This window comes from Colobus angolensis, unplaced genomic scaffold, assembly GCF_000951035.1.
Source record: "Colobus angolensis palliatus isolate OR3802 unplaced genomic scaffold, Cang.pa_1.0 Scaffold322, whole genome shotgun sequence".
NCBI lineage: Eukaryota > Metazoa > Chordata > Mammalia > Primates > Cercopithecidae > Colobus > Colobus angolensis.
This window is the reverse complement of record NW_012116511.1, coordinates 1877545-1901551: the sequence shown is the minus strand read 5'-3', so window position 1 is coordinate 1901551 and position 24007 is coordinate 1877545. Positions and strand designations below refer to the sequence as shown.

The window sequence follows — 24007 nt, the reverse complement described above, 5'->3', positions numbered from 1 at the left end:
ATTCATTTGATTTTGTAGAAGGAATATATACCAACAATTTTCCAGTATGCAAAAAAAACTTAACAAATCTAATATATTCTGATGTATTATTGAAGAGATACTAGCACATACCACTCTTGAGAATATAATTAAGCTTATCATTAGGCATCCAAAATATAGAAATTTTTCCTAAAGACTTATTTTTATATAAGAAAAAATATTATGTACACTATTTCAAAGCAGACAGGAAAGTCACATGAAAAGGGTATGTCAAAAAAGTTTCAAAAAGAGGCTCCTGATTTATGTGTTGTGTGTTTGTGGACATTTGATTCAATTAACCAAGTTTAGTATGTCAGCAACCCTGTGAAAGATTGACAAGATTGTCCAGAGAAGATTACAATATTTGCTTTTCCTGTTGAAGAAATTATGTAGACTTACAGGTATAAGAGAAACAAAATCATATTTTTGAATCTCTGTCTTTTTAGTAATGATTATTGGCTTTAAGGATTTTAATTGAGTTACTAATGTTATATTTAGGTTACATAAAATAATTCATTATGCAATTATTTTACTGCAAAAGTAAAATGCTGAAAATTATTGTTGAAGGTCCTATGTATTTTTGGCACATTCATCTCTATAACTATAAAATATGTTCTTAAAACACTCCCCAGTTAACACTTATTCATCAGCATGACCCCTTGCTGAATGACTTGAAGTTAGAATTCATAGATAATTATTTTATCTTGGAGCCATTATCTCTCATAATGCTACTGTTAAATACGGAATGGCTCTTTTATTGCTAAAAACTGGTGGTTCCTTTGGACGGTTGAGTAAAAGAGGATTATGGCACTTAAATCAGTGGCAAAATATGACAAATCATTTTGCTCTGCTAACCACTTTTCTGCAATGACACTTGAAATTTGGGCTTTTTCATCTGAAAAAGCATGACCAGTTTCATCTATACTTCCTGAAATATGCATTCATTCATTCAGCCATTCAAAGATAGTCATTGAATGCCTCCCATGTTTGATGCACTAAAAGGAGCATTTAGGCCAGTTTTAGGGCATCAGGGAATGTTTCTCAGAGAAACTGACATTTAAAATGAGAGCTGAAATGAATAGGTGCTAGCCCGATATGCACTCTAGAGCTAAGGATTTGCAAATGAAAAGTCTCAGCAGTGATACAGAGTATCGCATAATTTGAGAATTTCAGATGGCCCCATGTGGCTATGGCATTATATGCAAAGAAAGCGGTGGTTACAGCTACATATAGAGGGGTAAGCGCTGTGGTGGTGAAGGCATAGCGGGGCGGGGTGGCAGATAATGAAGCTCTTCCTTGCCATGCTAATGGCTTGTTATTCATCCTGACTGCATTTGGGAACTAGTGTAGCTTTTCAAGCAAGAGAAGGGCATGGTCTGATATGTTCATAGGATGATCACTCTGATTGCAGTGTGGAGAAATCACCAGATAAGAAAATATGGAGACAGGATCTTTAGCTAAGAGGCTATTTCAATAATCCAAGTAAAATATGACAGTGGCCAGATGAAAATAGTAGCAACAAGAAAGTCAAGAAACAGAGAGTAATAGACTCGTGTAACTGATGATCTGATGGACACCTCGGATAAGAGAGGCCTCTAGGTTGCTGACCTTGGCAATTGAGTGGATGACAGTGACCTCAGATGAAATGAGAAATACAGGAGTATTCCCAGGTTTAGCAAGAGATGAACTTAATTGTGGTCATTTCAAATTTAAGGCGCTTCTGTGTTATACAATATTTACTCAAGAAACAATTAGAAGTGGAAGTCTGGAACCCATCAGAGATATCCAGGCTGAATACATAAAATACAGAGTTTTGGGCACACCGTTAACTGAAGTCATAGTAATGGATGAAATCACCAAGGTAAATATGGAGGAGAAAAAAGAGATGAGGATCAAAGTTAGAATTAAGGGCATCAATTATATTACACAGAAAGGGAAGGAAGAGTCCATAAAAGAGAATTAGAGTAGCCATAGAAGTGGGAGAAACATCAACTGGCTTACTCTTAAAGAAACCATGGGGGCTGGGCGCCATGGCTCACGCCTGTAATCCCAACACTTTGGGAGGCCGAGGGGGACAGATCACGAGGTCAAGAGATTGAGATGATCCTGGCCAACATGGTGAAACCCCATCTTTATTAAAAATACAAAAATTAGCTGGGCGTGGTGACGCACACCTGTAATCCCAGCTACTTGGGAGGCTGAGGCAGGAGAATCGCTTGAACCCGGGAGGCAGAGGCTGCAATGAGCCAAGATCATACCACTGCACTCTAGCCTGGCAACAGAGTGAGACTCCGTCTCAAAAAAGAAAAAGAAAAAGAAACCATGGGAAGAGAAAATTTCAAAGAAAGAGTATCCAGAAATATCAGTGGCTACAGAAAACGTACATATCATGAGGCCTGATGATTCTAAGTTTTGCTTTAGCAACAAAGATCTTATGGGTCATCCTGGTATTATGTTTAATGGTGAAACCGGAAGCCTGTTTAAAGGGTGAATGGGAGATGAAGAAGTAGAGACCAGGAATGTAAACAATGTCTTTTAAAAAGATTATCAAAAATAGGATAGACATTGCTGAGCAATTTGAGACCTCACAGATTTTTTTTTTTTTTTAAGACAGGAAAGACTTGACCAATTTCAAATATTAATGGGAATGAGCCTGCAAAGGAGGGAATGAAGATGCTGGAGAAAATGGGTAGGCAGGAGGCAAGGAAAACAATTTAGGAGTAGAGTAGCTTCAGACAAAGGATGGAAACGAATGTCAAACGGATGGAAAATAATGTGGCAAGACATTGAATTGTTTGCCAGGAAACCAAAGGAGCATCCAAATTAGATTGGATTATTATAATAGATAATAGATAATTATTTTATCTTGGAGACGTTATCTCTCATAATGCTATTGTTAAATACAGAATGGCTCTTTTATTGCTAAAAAATGGTGGTTCCTTTGCATGGTTGAATAAAAGAGGATTATGGCACTTAAATCAATGGCAAAATATGACAAATCATTTTGCTCTGCTAACCGCTTTTCTGCAATGACACTTGAAATTAGAGCTTTCTTATCTCTTAAAATAGGGAGCCATCATTGACTGAGGGTGAGGTATAGAAGTAGAGGATTTGAGATTTGCTGGGCACTTTGTGAGGCTGAGACAGGTGGATCACCTGAGGTCAGGAGTTCGAGAACAGCCTGGCCAACATGGTGAAACCCCATCCCTACTGAAAATACAAAAATTAGCCGGGCATGGTGGCATGTGCCTTTAGTCCCAGCTACTCGGGAGGGTGAGGCAGGAGAATCCCTTTACTCAGGAGGCAGAGGTTGCAGTGAGCCAAGATCATGCCATTGGATTCCAGCCTGGGTGACAGAGCTCTGTCTCAAAAGAAAAACAAACAAACAAAAAAAATGACAAGATTTGCACCTTGTCATATTGGAAAAACCAGATTCATTTCACATTGTTATAAAATCTGTAAATGTCACAATATACTTTCAAATATAACACGAAAAATGTAAAAACTAAATGATCTAAAATTCACTGTGGCAATGTCATAGTTTCACTGCAAGAAATAGCATAAACTCTCAGAAAGAGTTAGCAGAAGTTCTAAGCAAAAATTAATTCCATGGCAATATCTGTGGTGGAAATGACGTCAGCTATTGTTTGTTGTGAATTACCACACATTCCATACCAACAATTGTCTGGCCATTAGACGACACATGAAACATTCTTCAAGAAGAATAAATACATTCTTCTTGATTGATTAAATGAAGCAGAGCCCAGTCTATGGGATATCATCCAAGTTCAGTATAGAGCCTGCAGGCAGCTTTGTGGCTCCAGCTGAGATTATCAGGAAGCCAGTTCACTAACATGTCCATCTAGTTTGTTACTGACTTATTTGTTTCTCAACTTTTCTTTCGATATTGTTTATAAGATGTAAGTCACTATTCTGACCAGTCCAAATCCTGTCTTATAAAATCCAGCTAAAACACAATTCCAAATTCCCTTCTTCCTTTTTCTCAACTCTCAGATGCAAGGATCACATTCCCACAAAACAACATTCAATGTTGCATTCTTGCTGCCATGTTTATTTTTTGGCAGGTGGTTTTTTTTAATTATTATTTTCCCAAAGCTTACATAAATTTCTAGAAGGTAGGATGTTCTTTCATTGACTGTTTCAGTTCATTCCATGTAGCTCTTCCTAAGTTCTTATTGCATAATTGATTATTGCATTAAATATAATTCTGCTTCATGAAAATTTTAATTTGAAGCTATTTACACACTATTCTGAAGCTATTCTCATTTCCTTGTGGAAAGGTGTTAAAGGATATCACTCCAATGTCTCTTATTATGCAAGCATAAAAAAGAAGATATTGATCTGAGATTGCTGGTTTTAGATTGACTCCTCTGTATTTATGAAGAACCACCTACATCTATGCTTTCCACTTTGAGGTGGTTTCAGAAAGCCCACTAGTGGGCATGTACCAAGGCCACAGTATTTGTAGCACCTTTTTCTAACATCTCAGAGAGCTAAAATCTGGGATATGAAGAAACATAAATGCCTAGAAGAAATAATAAATTTTAGAGACTCTTGAAGTCTATTCCCCAATTTAGAGTAGGAGAAACATTTACATAGCGATTGATTCAGGGAAAAGAGAATAGAAACTCTTATTGTCAGTGTAGCTACAATAGCTAGGTATTAGTTTCTCAAATAAAAGAGCTTCTTTAAAAATATTTATATCAAAGACTGAGTTCTCTGTCAGTGATAAAAGTGTGTGTGTGTATATGTGTGTGTGTGTGTGTGTGTGTGTAAGAAAGTATATGTGTTCATAGACACACATTCATAGCTAGGGACTGTATGATAAATTACATCCTAACTCTCACTAAATGAAAAACAAACTTCTTTCCTTTACAGAATTGTCAACATCACACTGCCGGTGACTTCTGTGAACGATGTGCTCTTGGATACTATGGAATTGTCAAGGGATTGCCAAATGACTGTCAGCAATGTGCCTGCCCTCTGATTTCTTCCAGTAACAAGTAAGATTGAGAAATATAACCACATTTCCCAATCAGAAATGCCATCTGTCTAGCACATGGGCTGTCTATGATTTGGCTATTTTTTCCATGTAGATAAAAATCTCAATTTAAGATAGAGATATTTTTAATAATATAAAAACATGACAAAAGTGAGTATATAATACTCTATGGTTCATTTTTCCTTTGAAACTCTGCCCCAAGTAAATAATACTTATTACTTAAAATGTAAGTACCAATATTAATGTAAGATATGTTTATAAAACAAATTTTATATATATATATATATACACACACACATACACAAATATGCATTGTTTCATAAATATACCTGTCTAATGTTTACTTATACCTCTGCCCATAATATCAGCTATGAAGGATTGTTCGGGTGCATATTATATAATTTTTGTGGCTGTTTCCATTTATTTTATGTGTTTGATTCAAGATTTGGAAATAATTATCAAGAAAACAGTTGAAAAATTGTACAATTCAAGCAGGTGACTTATTGTTATGCTCCAAAAAAAAAGGTAACTCCCGAAATCACAACCTCCTTTTTCTTAAGATGGTCTGAGCTTGGTACCATGGAAACACAGCCCTAACAAGAAACAAAAGCTGGAATATCTTCTTTCAGTGCTGTCTGAAGATTCTGCACTGGTTTATATATTGATGAAAACCGTAGGTGTTTTCATTTACCTTTTTGCCCAGACTACCTGCACTTTCTGTTAAGTGATTTATAGACTTCAGTAAGGCAGGGCAGTTTTACTCTAAGAATTTGCTTTTGAAAATAATGTATGGCAGTTTGTTCAGAATTAGAATTCTGGACACTCTATCTTGAGTGTTAAAGAGCCACAGAGCAATTCAGACAACGTGATCTTTGCACCTGTGCCTACTCACTTTCTTCTTCATCTTCGGCTTTGTATGATTCTGAAAACATTTCCTGTAAATCATCTCCTTTTCCTCTGAAAGCTCCTCTTTTTTGTTGGCTGGAATCACAAGCCTTTTACAGGGTGTCAAATGTAAATTTTTAGGTAAGCTGGATATTGAAGAGGATAATATGCATGGTCTTATTGTTCATCCAGGGACCAAGTAGTAGGTGTATGAAAAATAATATTATTTTTGTCTTTCTTTCCTAATTTCTCCTTCATGCCCAGATTTAAACAACATAATGCTATGTATTTAATTGTTTTAAAAAGTAAGCCATTTGGATTAGAAAAATGTAATAACTAATTGATAATTCCCTGGTGATTACACTATAATAAAAGCTACAGGAAATATACAAGAGAAGCATGCCATTTTTTGGAGGAACTCACTGTAAAACCTGTGTTAAGGGTATCAACTTAAATGTAAAGAGAATTCAAAGGCACAAAACACCACACTTAATACCGGAAGCTTCAGGAACATATGAAAAGAAATAGTAGCATGTATAATGGATCTTAAATAATTAATTTAAAGATTTTCACTGGTGGGAATAGTAGGAAATTAAATGGGCAAATGCTTAGAAAATACAAGGGATGTGCAAAACCTAATAAGTAACAGAATTTGGAACATGGAGTTCAGACACAATTTCATAATCGCAGATGAAAATGAATGGGAGAATAAAGTCCATATTGTAGAAAACCCTAAATACCAGTCTAAGAAATAGTTATTTAATTTTCTATGTAATAAGGAAACACTACAAGTTTTTATTTTGGAAAAAAAGGTTAATATGATTATAGCCACATTTTAGGAAAACTATTATAATAGATTTGAGTATAATGAATTGAAACAGGCAAATGAGAAAAGCATAGAGACCAATTAAAAGGCTAGTATACTCGCATGGGCAAAAGATAATTAGAACCAGAAGTAGGTAATAGTAACAAGAATGGAGACAAAGGAATGAATGTGAGAAAATTGTTTAATACAGCTCTACAGATTTGAAAACTAATTAGATGTGAGGGGTGAGGGTCCGGGCAGGAGTTGAAGACTGAGGTTTTTAGGCAGATTGCCCCCGAAAATGGTGGTGCCATTAACTGAAATAGAGAAACCAGGAGAGAGCTGTTAGAGAAGAAAGATAATTTATGTTTCAAATAGGTTCAGATTGATAGAACATATCTGTCTGAATGGAAATATGCAAATAGCTGCAGGAAATGGAAATCTGAAAATTGCAGGAGCAGATGAAGGAAAAGATATGTTAATAAGTGAATTAAAGTTGGATAAGATTTCCCAGGCTAATGTTATCCAAAGCTAGTATATAGAAAGAAGGAAAGACAGGACTTCATGTTGGGAAAGAAGAAAAAGGAGAGCCAGGGCAGGAGCAGTCAGAAGAGAGGGAACCCGGGCGGCACTGCCATTGACACCAAGGGAGAGAAGAGCAATGAACAGCATCAGTTGCTGCTTTCACAAGGGAGACCCAGTGAATATGGTGGCAACTGACTATTGTAATTGAGCAAATAAATGGGCTTGCTGCCTGAAGCACATAGAAGCCAATAACGTTGGCACTGACTTTGGGGAAAAGAAAAGCTTTATTGCAAAATTAGTCAGCAAGGAGACAAGAGTCAGGTTCAAATCTGTCTCCCTAATTTGGGATATGAGGAAAGTTTCAAGGGATCAGAAGGCAAGGCAAAGGATTTAGAAATGCTGGCTTGGCAAAGTCTGATTGGAGGGCTTCAAATTTGATCACTTACAATAAAGTATATTGAGGCAGATTTTAGCCCTAGATCTTCTGAGCCAATGAACCCCTCATTTCTGAAGGAGTGCCAATGTTCAGGTTTTGATTTTGTCCCTTTCTTGTTGGTTCAAGGGGAGGAATAGTTGGTTCCTGGTGTTGTTAGAGGCCACAGTTTTTCTATTGAACATGCCTAGGCTACACGACTTGCAGTTTTTGGCTCTGTTATACCTAAAAGGTAACCTGACGTTTTGGTATCAACAGGGTAGGCCCAGGTTGGTCCTGTGGTTACACTGTAAGAGTCATTGATGAATTTTGACCATCAGTAATGAAAGCAGAATTTTAATTTACAGTTTTAAGAAATTTCAAGAACAAAATGGTAGAATACTACCCTGATTGGTTAGCAGGATCAGTAAGAGTGTGTTTTCATTTTTGTTTCATTGTTGTTTTATGTGATTTGTATAATTTGAGTAAATTTTTATACAAAAGACACTGAATCAAAATATCAAATTAAAATGGCAAGTTCAGTGATTTCCAAACTTTATTGATTGCAACCACTGTAAGAAACACTTTTTCATATCATAAGCCAGAAACCCACAAAAACTTGTGTGTGTAGATATCTAAATAGATGTATTATATACCATGCTGTTTATTTAATTTTGTTATTTTACATTTTTTGAAAAAAATTTTAACCAAAACCTACTAAATGGAGTTCATGAGTCACTAATATCACCATCTAAAGCTTGGGACATATTAGGCTAATTAACAAAGTGAAGACCTATAAATGGTGAGAAGAGAATAATTAAAATGTGAAGCAAAGAAACCAGCCAGGGCAAAGAAAAGAGGCACTTCTCCTCAAGACATAAAAACAGATTCTGAGGAATAGATGGAGGAGGCTGAGATATCTCAATTTATGACTTCAATCTGTGCAGTCAGTGAGAAATATGGAGGCATGATGAGTGATTACTGACTCATTTCCACGGCATTAGTTCAAGTCCTCATTATCTCTTACCAAAACAAATATGGTAGAAATTTAACTCTTATAACAGAGTGGCAGTGCTCACACACCCTTAGAAGTTTCCAGTGCCTTCCCAAGGAAAGATCAGACCCTTTGAGCATTGGAAACCCTTTGTAATCTGATTACCTTTCCAGGCTCCCTGCCCTCAACACCATTCTATATAATGCCAAGTTTGGCATTTCTTGCACTTACCTAGACATCATTAGCAGTCTGCTCTTGCTATTCCCTGAGACAATCCCTGTAAAATCTAATTTATTTTTCAAGACATTTTTCAAACCCTACCTCTGCCACAAAACCTATCCATAGCACAGCGTGTATTTTGTACATTTTATATACAACTAACACATTTTACTATACAGAATTATTTCAATCATTCTTTCAGAAGATGAACATTTACTAAGCATGTACTCCATCCCAACACTATGAATAGATAAAAGATATGTTTCCTGTCCTATATGTGTACATATCTGTCTCTCACACGAAATTGTAAATTCCTTGAAAGTAAACATAATATTCTATTTATTTCTTTATTCAATAAAAAGTTAATGAGGGCCCAACCCAATGCTAGGCATGACTCTTCATACTGGGAATATATAAGTGAACAAAACAGCCCATGTTTCCTAGCCTTCTAGAGCTTATATTTTTTATAAGAGAGTAAGATAAAGAAGTAGATATATAATGTAATGTCAGGTAATGACAAGTACTACCAGGAGAAGTAAAGGAGCCTCAATGAACTTAGAGTGACTAAGGTATGATTTTAGATAAGGTGGTCAATGATCTTCACAAAGAGATGAGACTTGTGCAGAAATGTGAATGGTGTGAGTCATGTGAATACCTGCAGGAAGAACAGTCCCCTCAGAGAAAAAAGTCACTGCACTGGCCCAGACACAGGCCCATGCTTGGCCCATGCTTGGCAGACAACAGGAGGCTAGGGTGGTTGGAACAGAGTGAATGAGAAGAGGGTGCTAGGAGATGAAGTCAACAAAGCTCTAATGAATATCTAAATGTCCTGAAAGCTAAAAATCTTCCAGTGGCAAGAGGTGTCTTGGTACAGGATAATCCAGTGGTGTTATTGATGGAAGCACCAGCAGCATTTGCAGATAGGAGATAAGTGGAGTGTGACAGAGGAGACACGGTTGACACCATGCTTTTTGGCAAAGCAAATGGAAACATGGAGTGGCCGTTGACTGGGATGGGGAAAATTGGGAAAGATCTGGTGTATTTTTGGATGGGGAGAAACTTACTTTAAATCTGTGAAGGTAGGCACAATATTTAGATCCCTTAGGACTAAGTGAGATCATTTAGAAGAGAGAGGAGAAGGGAGCAGAAATCAGAAAACTGAATTGTGAAGCACGTTAAGAGATCAAGGACATGCCACAGATCCAACAAAGGAAACTGAAAAGGAACAACCAATGAACTGGGATAAAAACCAGAAGGAAATGGTTTCCAGAAACCCATTTATCTCTGCAGTGTCCATAGGAGATGACACAGAGAGCAGACTCTGTAAAGGTTTAAAATTCAGATGATGGGAGTTTGGAATTAGCAGCCATAGGGAAACGTAAAAGATGGTCACCATGAGAAAAGCCCAAGGATTTCTGAGTAGCCCTGCAGACGAAATGAGAATTGAGAGCAGATTAGGGAGTTGTGAACAGAAAGAATAAACTCAAGCTTCAAGTGAGATGGAATCCCTACTCCCTCCAGAAGACCTTTTATGAGATATAAGGAAACAGTGCAATCCACCATAATATCATAATTTGAAAAAAAAAATCAACTATTCAAGAATTACTACATTCCTATATAGTAAACACTTTATTAATTATTTATTTGTTGACATTTAATTATTTTACTATAAAGAAATGTAATTTAATCATACTGGCTCTTTAGAGTTTCACTGGAAATGTCTAAAATCTGTATAAGAGAGAGTGTGTGTGTGTGTGTGCACGTGTGCGTGAGTATGCATACACAGGTGCACTCAGTATCAGGCTTTAAATGAATGAGCTAAAAACTTGGCAGAGGGTGTCAATTATAAGTTTATTTTTTGTGAAGGCAAAAATAAATTTGTTGGATAATGAGTCTGTGAGTAGTAGATCAATTTGTTCACAAATTTTACAAAAGTTAGAGCCTATTACTCGTTCATGTACTATTGATGTAATGCATTAGAAGACATTAACATTAGGTCCTAATGGCACCTGACCAAAAGGAGCTATGGGCCTGGCCTGTTATTGCGTGTTCAGCATCAACTGATTTAGTGAAGCAGCGAAAAGAAAAATGGTGTGTGCAGCATTATTGTTCTGCCACAGATACATGTTTTTAATTTCCAAGTTTCCAATGCATCACTCAGTTTTATCTAATGGGAATGCAGCTGAGAGAAGTTTGTAACAACCCAAAACTACACGCTAATATAGTTTAGTTTTCAAGTCTTGTGGAGTCTTTTTTTTTTTTTATAGAGTAAGATCATCAGAAATCCTGGAGCAAGACAGACCGGCTGTGGTCTACCAGCATTGTAGTAAAAACATTGGGGAAGTTCTATAAGACCTAATTATTAGAAAATACCATAAAATAGTCATTTTCATAGAAAAAGCTTTCCCTTTTTTCCTCACACTAAATCACATTACTTTGTGTTCAAAGTAAAATGTAGTTTGAAATCTGGATGTAAATTAGAAAAGATATTCTTTTATTCCAAGTGAAACATTTATTCACACTTCATGTCTTGAAGCACCAGTGGCCATTTGAGCTGAGTTTTCAAGAAAAAAATATTATATAGATTTTATGCTTTTTTTTTAACCTAAAAGATAATAAGTAATAGCTATTCTACTATCGGACAATGTGCATAAATTCTAGTCAGATTTTTCTTTTGATTAGTGAACAATAGGACAATTTTGCTGGACGTTTAGTATATTCATGGCTGTCACATCATTGTTAAATTCCAGAATATTAACATGCCTTGTGTGATGCATTTTTAATCCATCATTTAAACCAAACAGTATGTATTTGTTTACTCTTATTAATGGTTTTTCATTGTGATGTCTTACCATTAAATAAGAACTTCAGCTAATTATAAGGATGGCATTTATCACCACTTAAAAGTAGGTTCCAAAAACCTTGATAATGGATAGGAATACTATTTTATAAAATAAATGGATGAAACTTTTTTTGCAATCCTTTTCTTTCTGATTCAGTTTCAGCCCCTCTTGTGTCACAGAAGGCCTTGATGACTACCGCTGCACGTCTTGTCCACGGGGATACGAAGGCCAGTACTGTGAAAGGTACCAACAGCCATGAAATGTACACAGTAATGATATGTAGGGATTATATGGTAAAAGATCACAATAGGAAAACATTCATTATTTGAAGAACTTCAATATTTGCATAGTAGTTTAAATTATAATGCTTTCAAAACTACTTGTGTATCTTAGAATTTGTCCAAAGAAAGTTGTTTATTTCCACCATATGTTTAGACTTTCTCAAAGATTCCAAACTATTTCACAATTATCTAATTTATGCTTTAGTATATATACATAATTTTATATATAAATATATAATTTTGTAAGAACAAATCAATTTTCAAAAGCTTAGCAGTAGTTACTACTAATAAAAAACTGGCTACCCTTTTCTTATTTTAATGCACTGGAAAATATTGTCTGGAAGTAACTGCATTCACATCATTGTTCTGAACACTGTGGCACTACACCAGCAAGTGTATACATAACTCAAAATATAAATAATATCAAGAATTTTTAATTAGTACCCAGATAATAAAGTATTTGTTATTCAATTTTTCTTTTCAGTAGGCAAACAATATGATTTAAATGTTTTCTCTTACCATATTGCTTATGAAATCTCATGATGCATGTATACAGCTGTTAAATTGAATTCTGAATGTAATCCAAATGGTAAACTAAGGAATACAGTTTACTCTCTAGACAAACTCACTGTCTAGAAAGGTTGCAATTAATATCTTCCAGATACATATTTTCTGTAAGATCAGTATCCTGGATATTCAAATTTGTCACCACCATTTTTAGTACATTTTAGGTATTATCTCTAATATAACAGAGAGTTACTAATGTTAACTACTAACATTATACACACATGATAATTCTAGCATAATTGCTAGCAGCATAAAAGTTTTATAAAGATCCATAGACTTTGCTCAGTTCCAACAGTTTAGCTACATTCCATTTTCCTCATCTATTATCTCAGGAATCATCGATAGGCCACCTACTTTACACTAATATTATGACAATAAGTGTGTAAAGGACACTGTTGATGCCCTGCCTAGGCACCTACACTGAAGCCTTCTCTCCAACAGAAGAGGAAGAAAGGCCTGAGTGCTTACCCTACCTTCCTGCAGTGGCCCATGGCTAACCAGCATGAGAGTACAAAAGTCCAGCTCTTTGGCCCCTAAGTGGAACAAGTTTTGAGATCTTATTTTATGCTCCAGAGCATTCCATGGAATCAGGCTAAGACTAGAACATCACCTGAAATCACACCCTTAGAGTTTTTCTTTTCCATGTCCTGCTTCACCCATTCCTTTGCTAGATTCTCCGAAGAACACTTAAATAAGTTTCTTTGCAAATATAAACTAATACTAATTATCAGCACCCACTTAAGAGTCTTGTTTTATATAGCAAGCAACAGCTGTATTCATCATGGCAATAAGTAACTAAATAATTAGGCTTAACTTTTATAAATCCCAATGCAATTTTTATACATTTGTAAAATGTATTTCTAAATAAATCTGTATGTGGTAACTCTAAACACAATATCCAATATTTGCATATATATAAAACAGTGGATTCATAATTTCCATGCCAACAGAAGTTAGCAGCAATTAAATAACTCACAGCAACACCAAATCTAAAAATATTTCCATTTGTTCTGAAGATATGTACATCATTTGGATATAGATATAGGTGATACAAGTACATACTTGTTAATATCCACCAGTGTGCTTTGGTATTTATGGTTAGACTAATACTTATTTCTTGCAGTAGGATAGTCACCAGTAGGATAGTGACTAAAAGCATTGCTGGGCATCAAAAGGATTATATACAGTAATTCATGAAAAAAAATTATAGTGTAGCTACATTTATACACTGTAGTTACATTTTCTACAAAAGCATGCGTATAGAAAAGGCTAGAAGGGTACACTAAAATAACAAGTATAGTGTTAAAGCAGAATGATTCCAGAAAATTTATTTTTTAATATCCAGGAGTATTTAATCGATAAAAGCTGTTGGTTTGTATAGCATATAGATGAGCAGGGCCATACAGTATCAAATGTGAGTGACTTAAATTGTTTTTCCTGTCCTCAAATGTTGTTATAGCTTTGCATTCATCGTCTCTAACATATAAATGATCAGGTTATATGTCTCTGAAAAATTGCTTTATTCAGCTATATTAAACCAAAGTTCTTGGTTAAATTTTTATTGTAACCTTCCAAATAAATTTGTTCCAGTGCTGAGAGCTTCTTAAATCATTTAAATCATCTTTTGACCTGCCCAGACTGATCAGGTTAGGTCTAAAACTGCTGAAATTTCTTGAGTATCCCTGTAATATAGAAACCTCTCCCCATACTTTATTTTCAGTACTCTTGTAATAAACTCTTTGAACATTTAATCAATCTGAATCTGCTTGGAATACAATTATTTTACCTGTAAATGTTAAGAAGTCATTCAAGTGGACTTACTTAAATGCTATTTTCAGTATTTGTAATCTTTCATTGAAAAGAAAATAATCAAAAACATAAATGTATAAAAGTCTAATGTCACAAATCGTTTTCTTCATGTTTTGCCTTTTCTAACCAGCACAGGATGAATTAACTTTCACAGTCAGCCATGCAGATTTCACAGTCTCAGGCAGCTAAAGATGGTCTATGATTATCTTGCCAGTATTTATAGCTGTTGGCTCCAGTCCCCTACTGTCTCTCAACTTCCTCACATACTTGCCTGTTCAACAAAAATTCTAACTGTTGGTTATATTTACACTGACCATATATATAACTTGTTGTCCAATCTGAGACACTATATTAAAAACAGGAAGTGTTTTTAGCAATTAAGCCAAAACAACAGGTAGTATGAAATTGTCCTGGGAAAACCGCAATGTATGGCCCTGCTAGCATTGTGTAAAGTTACCAAACTTGCAGTGTCATAACCCTGAGTGAAATACACTTAGGTGAATGGATGCATAGGTAGGTGGAAGAGTCAATTAATGGACTGCATTTAGGGTTCATCCAGTTGGATTCTCTTTCTAATTTTTCAAATCAGTGTTATATGTTTTGTTTGCATATCATTAACCCACTTCCACAGATACACATGAAAAATCCATCTTGAGGAAGATGTGGTAAAAAGAAAAGATGAATAAAATTAAACAGAAAATCTGAGTAGCCTATTGCCACTTAACTTGCCTCTTTTGCCTCATTAGTAAAATTAATGCATTGTATTATTTGGTTATTTTGAGCTCTGAAATTCATGAGTATAGGAAAGCCCAGAAGTCAATATAGAATTGTATTCATCTCTAATTGTAGAAGAGAACTTAACAAAAAAGTGTATTATCTAGAGCAGTGACAGACAAACTATGGTCCACAGGCCAAATCTGGCCTATTTCTGATTCTGTGTGGCACTCAGTTAAGAACTGTTGTTACAAGTCAGCATTTACAATCAATTTGATGACAGCAGGCACTAAATTATAACCAAAATGAAGGATAATTTCAAACCTCAGGAAGAATCCAATTCTTCTCATTAGTAGCCTGATATTACAAAGTAATTTGACTTATTATTATTATCATTATTACGTTTTCAATTCTGTCAACAACAACAGCAGAATGCTTTAGAATTTTATTTCTTTTTCACGGCATAATCTTGATTTTCCCTATGTCCTGCAAAGTCTACTATTTACTATCTGGCCCTTTACAGGAAAAGTTAACTGACTTATGGACTCTTGCTATCCGTTTTGTTTCATCAAAACAAAAGACCACTGCACAGAACAATGTGGAGACACGACTTGCTATTAACCTCTTTTGCTTTGTCACTGTTTCAATTCAGGTGTGCCCCTGGCTATACTGGCAGTCCAAGCAGCCCTGGAGGCTCCTGCCAAGAATGTGAGTGTGATCCCTATGGCTCACTGCCTGTGCCCTGTGACCCTGTCACAGGAATCTGCACGTGCCGACCCGGAGCCACGGGAAGGAAGTGTGACGGCTGCAAGCAGTGGCATGCACGCGAGGGCTGGGAGTGTGTTTGTACGTATACTAACTTCGCTGTTAGTTTTGGAGGCCTTGATTCCATTTCTGTCTCATTTCCAATGAGAAAGACTGACTCCCTCCACCTGCCTTTTTTTTTTCCAGTAGCTAGTTCTACTCTTCATTCTTTCTGACACTATCTATCCACCTTCTGCTGTTCACCTGCTGATTTCGTGTCCATCCTGCTGAGCCAAAAATAGCTGAGAAAATCCTCAGTGTGCTTTACTCAGTTCATTGAAAGACCTACAGTGAAGCTCCTGGAGGCATTTTATTTGATTTGTCCATCTCAGGGTTTCCAGTTTCGCCTCAAGTTGGCATTGCCTTTGTGACAGATTAAAGATCTGAGTATATTAAAAATTTTAGAATCCTCCTGAATTTGTAATCGACTGGACAGATACTTTAAGCCTTGAATGACAACTGACGTTTCTTTTCCCAGCTTTTATGAAAATCCTTGGGGGATACTGCTTCATAATTTTCTCTTGAACTACAAAACCCATAAGCAGTAACAGTGAAGTCAAGTATTTTTACTCATGTACAATAAGTGGAGAGTAGTTTGCTCTCTTGCTGTCTCTCTTTTTTCTTACTGATTCTGGATTTAGTAGTGCCATATTGAAAGTACATTGAAATCAGTAGCTAAATATAATTCTTAGATCTTGCATACATTCAAATCGAAAATAGGTTATTTATAAATTTAAGGAAGGAGTGCTGTTCTATAGTATTCTTTTCTTAAGGAATTTATTTTAGCACTTTTTCTTTCAACATTTACCTATTTTACTGATGTTTGTGCATGTCAACATTTCTTGTTTTAGCATGTTGTTTGTGTCTAAATTGTAATACTATCTTAAATAGAAGAATTTTTGTTTATGTTCTAGTTTTATAACCATTAACCTCAGAAGCTAAGGCTGTATTAAAAAATACACCAAAAAGTTAAGACTGGGTGTTATTTGGGAAAATAGATTTTAAAATCATTTTTTCTTTGTATTTTAACCATCTTTAATGAAAATGTATTACACTGAAAATAAATGTGAAGGTAGGTGAGAGGGGAGAGATTAAATGTACTGTCAAATACATTTATATTGTCATATTTAGTTGTTAGTATATCCACACTCATTCTTCCCAAGTATAATGATATATTTTAATGATAATTAAAGAAGTAGACTACCAAAGTATTTTATAATATTGCTTTCAAGTTAAATAAATTATTAACATGCACATAATTAACTAGATACTATATAGATATTCTTAATGTAAACATGAAACAGTCCTTGAATTATTAATCATCACTTTTATTAATTATCCAGAAGCAAACTTAAAATGAAAAGATCATATTAATGTTAAGCACAAAAATTAAACAATAGCACATTAAAATCTGGGGAAGATAATATAATGGGATTATTTTGGGAACATTTCTTTTAAAGAGAACTGGCATTCTGCCCATCAACAACAATGGCTTTAAGTTTTCATTGTTATTGTTGATAATCAATACTTTTTGAACATTTTGAATACATTTATCATTAGAAATCTTAACTCATCTTTTCCTTGTCGCATATGCAGGTTTCTAATTTCTACTTGTCCCATGTGATATTAACAAAAGGGCCAATCCTCCAGCTACAAAGCTAAACCAGTTTTTTATTTTATTTTAGTTTAGTTTAGTTTAGTTTAGTTTAGTTTAGTTTAGTTTAGTTTAGTTTAGTTTAGTTTTTGAGACGGAGTCTTGCTCTGTCGCCCAGGCTGGAGTGCGGTGTTGCGATCTCGGCTCACTGCAAGCTCCGCCTCCCGTGTTCACGTCATTCTCCTGCCTCAACCTCCCGAGTAGCTGGGACTACAGGCGCCCGCCACCTCGCCCGGCTAGTTTTTTTTGTATTTTTTAGTGAAGATGGGGTTTCACCATGTTAGCCAGGATGGTCTCGATCTCCTGACCTCGTGATCCGCTCGCCTCGTCCTCGCAAAGTGCTGGGATTACAGGCGTAAGCCACCGTGTCCGGCCTAAACCAGTTTTATAATGCCTATTTGCTTTATTCTTGCCCCATGAGGAAATGTATTTGCAGGGGTTATACATGATATTTAATTCAGTTGCTAGAATGGAAGTGTTTATATTCTTTTGGAGGGTTAAATAATAGCAATTTTTCTTCCAGAAAAAAAAAATATTAAATTATAGGATTGTTTTTGATATCTAGACCCCTTTTCTAAAGCACAATTAATTATCTTATAATTATGCTGTATAGATTTTCCAAATACTGCTCTTAAGCATTAGTGATTTCCACTTACTTCTAGGAATGTTTTCTCTTCACCTTTCATGAAGCTAACTCTAAGAATTGTTACACAGAGTATCTTTAGACTTTTCATGTTTTCTTTTCTTCTAAAATTTCTCCAGTTATGGAAAAATGTGCCATGATTCTATGATCTTGGCCTTTCCCAGGATTCAGTTTCTACTTCTACTCCTAGTTTTGAAATGAGATAAAAGGAGACACAAGTGAGGATGTAATTCTGACTTATTCTCAATTCTCCTTTTAATATATTTCTGTATCCTTAAGTTAAATTAGTGCAAGAGACCAAAAAATGGGTTCACCTGTGTGTTTGATCTGCAGGGCCTGTTTTAGCACCTGTGGTCATGGTGGACTTGTATAAGGCCTGGGGGTGAGAGTAAGGGAGGTAGCTTGGCTCAAGCAAGAGAATTTAGATGTAGTAAGAGAAATGTCTGCAGTGCTTACTGTTAATATGGTACTGACTACAGAAAATAAACTTTCTCCTATTACTTAGAATAAGTAAAACAGTTTAGTAGCATGTATTGTACAAGAGTTAATTTTGCTCCCTTTAGTTACTTCTCTGGGAAATATAATTTAGACTGATCCACACCATAGATTTGTGTATTTCAAAAAAAGAAAGAGAGAAATGCATGATAAATGACCTAAGCCTGATCATTGCATGATCTCAGGTAATTTGCATAGTGGTGAAAGGAATCTATACACTCACTATAAATTTAGATTAGGCGCTTATTTCACAAAGGATATAAAATTCTGCTGAAGAGATCAGGCAAAACAAAGCCAATGCAGGAACTGTGAAAGGACTTCCCTTGGACACCTTGGTCCCTAGAATACTTACAGCTTCCGGGGACAGTTGCCAGTGACCAGGCCTGGATTTTGCTGGATCCAAAATGGAATTTTTTGCAGCACATAGGCCTTTTATATGTGGATTTTAACTACTATCATGAAGAATTTATAAAAATAATCTGTGTCCACATTAGGAACTATTTAGACATCACAGTCTCTCAAAGTTAGTGACCTAAATTCAGCCCCACCAAGCAGAGTCAGTTTCTGGGCATAACTAAGCAATGTATTCACCTTCAAATTCCAGACATTCTCTAAAGTCCCTTTTACCACACAGGGTTCATCATAATAGTAACTTTATTTAAAGGCTCACCTTGACCGAGAACTTGCCATTTTCCAGGCACTATATTAAGCATTTCACATGTGGTTCTTTTCATTCTTGTAACATTCCCGTTCCTTATCATCCCCACTGTGTGATAAGAACACTGAATTTAGGTAGGTTAAGTCATTTTCTCAGTGACTTTTCAGTAGATCTGTGATTTGAGCATGGGTCAGTCTTACAAATCTTATTTTCGTAAGCTCTGTGCTGGCTACTGATAAACAGAGAAAGCAGACGTGGTTTAGCCAATATATTCAACAGTAATGAATTCAGCCCTTTATTCATTTACTGCTTCCCTGTTTAGAGACCATCCTACCTCGATTAAAAATAAATATAAAATGAGGTAAAATTACAAAATGAGAAATTTTAAGTATATATAACTCGACACTGACATTTATTTTCTGCTAACCTTTGAGACTCCTCTAAGATTTAAAACATTATGGCATTTATGATAGATTCTTCTTCATCAGAGATTGTCAAGTAGAGACTGTCTTCTATGCAGAAGAAGAGACACTAGCTGGGTGCCCAGATTAACTTCACAGCCTCTTTTTTTTCAAAAGGAATTATTTGGGACAGCTTTACAATGTTATGTATATTGGTGAGTTCTGAACAGATTATTTTATTAATTTCTCAAATTAAGATTTCTTCTTAATAAGTTAATACAAATCCATCCTCCTCTTTCAACTCTCATTCATAGTTCACATGTCATTTTATAAAATGAGAACAACTAACCTGCCTTCAAGAAACTTAAAAATGAACGAAGAAACCATTATTTGCTTAGCAGTAAAGTTTAGTATTTTGAAACACAAAACTTGGATTTGTTCATATCCTATTTTCTGTAAACTCATATAATTAACACAGAATAACTCATGTGATGTTTAAAATAGATTATGAGTGGCATAGTAAAATATATTACTCTCCTAGAGAACAGAAATTAAAATTAGTATCTGTTGGCAAGGTATTACTTCATGAAAATTGCCTGAAATGACATTTTATAAATATCAAATTGATGTTGCCTATTTTTAATCACTGCATAGTGAGGTATTTGGGATATATCAGCTTTTATTATTTACAGTAACAATTTACTTAAATTCTAACATACATTTATTTAAAATAAAACATACACTTTGCTTGCCAATTTGTAAAAGTGATGACAAAGTATGTTTTCTACTTGCAGCCTGAGATTAACCTAGCTAAATGTGATAATTTACCTTTACTCTGTAAAATAGGCAACTTCCAACCACTTGGTGAAACCTGAAGTCTGAAGTTTTATCCTACTTTGATCTACAGAGATGTAATCAACACTGTTGTTTTTAATAGCCATTTGCCACCAAATATCTGATCACAATAAGGCAGAGACCATTATATATTATCACTAGAACACTATTGTACGTTTATAATAAAAAATGATTAATAATAGCAATTATGGCTCCCTATACATGGGAGCAGAAACAAAATAAAATGTGGTTATCACTGTAATGAAAACAGCACTTTCTATTCTAAAAGATGATGATAAACATCAGTTGATCTCCAGATGCTGATTATTGATCTAACACTTTGCTTGTTGTACCTTCTAAATGTCATCCTCTCTCTGTTCCTCCTCACTGCTCAAGTAAGCTCTTATTTGGAAGGACAGTATGTATGATATAGTTTTCTATAAGTCTAAGCTGTGACATGTTGTTCACATCCAGGTGTTAGGCAATCTATAAAACATTTTCTCTTCACCTTGTCTGCACCTTCTACTCATTTGTTTTGTTAGTAAAAGATATTTGAGTTTCTTGTTGTCAACCTTAGCATTGGTCCAGGCTAACGGTGTTGGAATGGCAACTATCACTGTCATTCTAGATGATTTTCCTAGTTGTTAGAGATCCGTCTCAGTGGTTTGTATATCATTGAGGAAGCTGTTCTGTTAGCTGATTAAGGAGTTGCGCATTTGAATTGTCGTATAGAGACAGCTTATGACTGTTGCCTTTGTTTTCAGCAAGTTTTATTTTCAGAGTAAACTAAACTCTATTTTGATTGCGATTTCCACTCTGGCAAGGCCCAGGAGGTTTTACTGACTTTAAAAGACAAAATAAAATCACATAATCTTAAAGTTGGAAGAAATAAGTAAACTAGTCTAGCCTTCTCTTTTTCTGTGATGTCCACAAAACAGACAGTGTCCTAATGCAAGGAAGCATGGCGTTATGAAGTGGCTACAGAAGGTTTGAATCCTAGCTTGCAATTTGTGTGACATTATTTAATTTCCTAAATCTTATTTTCATCATCTGTAAAATGGATGTAAAATACTATATACATGTATGTTAAGTATCTAAGCATAATAAGTGCTCAATAAATTCTAGGCATTGTTATCATCATTGTTATTATGTAACCATTTTTTCCCCAAAGACCTGATGTTTTGTGCAACTCATCAGTTTCTGATGAAATGTTTTCTTTATTTTAGGCTGACTTTCCATTTCCAGTTATTATCTCTAATTCTAGGCTCTTCAAGTCACTGAAAACCACTTTTATAGCCACCTTACATTCCTCCTGTCTTTAAGCCCTTCACATGCATTATTTATAGATTCATAAGCACCCTGGTTGTGACTATTTTTCTCATCTGTAAAATGAGGATACAAATAGTACTTACCTCACAGAATTGCTGTAAATATTAAGTGAGATAATGATGGCAAAATATAATACATTGCCTGTCATGTAGTGACTGTTGTGTAGATAAACACTATTATCCCATTATTATTTATAGTACTTTCAAAGTTTCCAATAGTGTTTTGAACAGTTACACCATCTTTGAACCACATTGAACTTGTTTTCCTATGTATTATATATATAATTTGATTTAATATATATATATAAAACACATATTATTTAATATACAAAAACATATGTAAAACATATACATATAAAACACATATATCATAAAACATATATAAGAAACATAAATATCATTACTTGGTACATCAGCAAATTCATCAGTCTCAACTGAAGTCTACAGCTTTCCTCTCTATTCAAAGAAATGACAGGTTAAAAGGCCTTCTTAATGACTCTGGAATCAAATATTTATTTTAGAAGATACTTATTTTAAAATAGAATAACTAAGTACATTTTAATAAGCCATAAATATATGCTAATGTAAAAGTTTCTTTTTGAAGATGATAAGGGGAAGTGAGAAACATAAAATTCAGATCCAGGGAACCATTAATGGCATTCATCTAGAAGAGTTAATTTAAAATACATGCATTAACACATAATTCTATCTTTTGTTAAAAACATGTCTTTATTCATTTTATTCCTATTTGATTAGAGCAGAGAATGTATGTATCTCTACCTAAAATTGGTTAATAGCTTTGGCCGTTTCAAAAATACTCAGTGTCCTCATTTTAGCTTCAGCTTCTTTGGTTTGGATGCAGTGTGTGATTTCTTTTGTGACAGTAAGCCAGTAGTTATTATGCATGGGGAATCCTGGTAGAAATGCAGTATTTTGTACTAATTGCTAACAGAAAGATCTGTAATACTGGCTGCATGATTTGCCCCTTACATGTGCCTGGCTATAACAATCTGAATTTAGTACTGCGTTTGTTAATATTAGACACAAATTTATCCTGACACTTTTATAGGCTAAGCCTCGGAAACATTTAGTCATGTAAAATATAATCATGGTCTTGAAATATTTGCTTTTGCTCCTGTGCATTTTAGGCAGGATTTCACTTTGTAACCTTATTAGTATTGCTGAATTTGGAGAATGGTTTGGAAAGGTTCTTTGAGGTCCCGACTGTAAGATAGGTGTTAATTTACACTGAGCTGTTACTGCACTTTGTCAAAGAACAGTTGTTTACACAATGTGAATAGTCCATGTCTCTACATACTCTTCAGATCTTCCCTATTATAGTGAATTAAATTTGGTTTTGATTTGCATTCCATTTCCAATGTTTGTTGCCAGACACTTTGGACTTTTTGAGGGCAAATAAAAATAGCTTCTGGTGTAAGCAAAATATTTTGTGTCGGAATAAAATAGCAAACCATTAGGTAAAGGACACTTTTCCCCATGTGTTTACCTTATAACTTCACGAGCTAGACTTGTACAGAAGCTTTGAAAAAATCCCCATGGCTGTCATATTCATAAGTCTCTCTGACCCATTCAGACAGATGTTAGTATATTACTTGGAGCATACTGTAAAACTTACCTTTCACTTACGGAAATGTGCTTGTACTTTGTCCCCCAAAAAGCAAATACAGAGGCCATAAGACATGGGATAATAATAGGCCTTTGGACACAGAAACATAAAACGGAATGTATGAGCCCTTGAAAGACCAATTAAATGCATTTTCATTTCAACAACTGAAGATGAGGAACCAAAACAGATGGGCAGGGGATAGAATAAATGAGAGAAAAATCAGTATTCATCATGCCTCTTGGCATTCTAGTACACCAATTTACTCCATAGCATGTTACAGTACATCAGCTCTAGTTCTGCAGTCCAGTCCCTGGTTTATTCTTGTATGAGGTAAAAATTGAGAAAACTATAGGTACTTTCCCTGGCAATTTCTGGAACCATCTAGTAAGGAGTATCTAAACCATGCTATTATCAACAAACTGATCCAATTCCTTCTTGGAAATAGGTAGGTTATATATTATTAAATAA

General features: G+C 35.0%; 1 protein-coding gene across 1 annotated transcript in view; it reads left to right on the top strand.

Annotated features, from left to right (window-relative positions):
* LAMA2 (laminin, alpha 2) overlaps positions 1-24007 on the top strand; it is a 613484-nt gene that overhangs the window by 434152 nt on the left and 155325 nt on the right. Inside the window, exons 32-34 of the mRNA XM_011951660.1 lie at positions 4918-5042; positions 11881-11967; positions 15748-15941. Of these exons, the coding sequence (XP_011807050.1) occupies positions 4918-5042; positions 11881-11967; positions 15748-15941 (406 nt within the window). The remainder of the gene's footprint in view (positions 1-4917; positions 5043-11880; positions 11968-15747; positions 15942-24007) is intronic.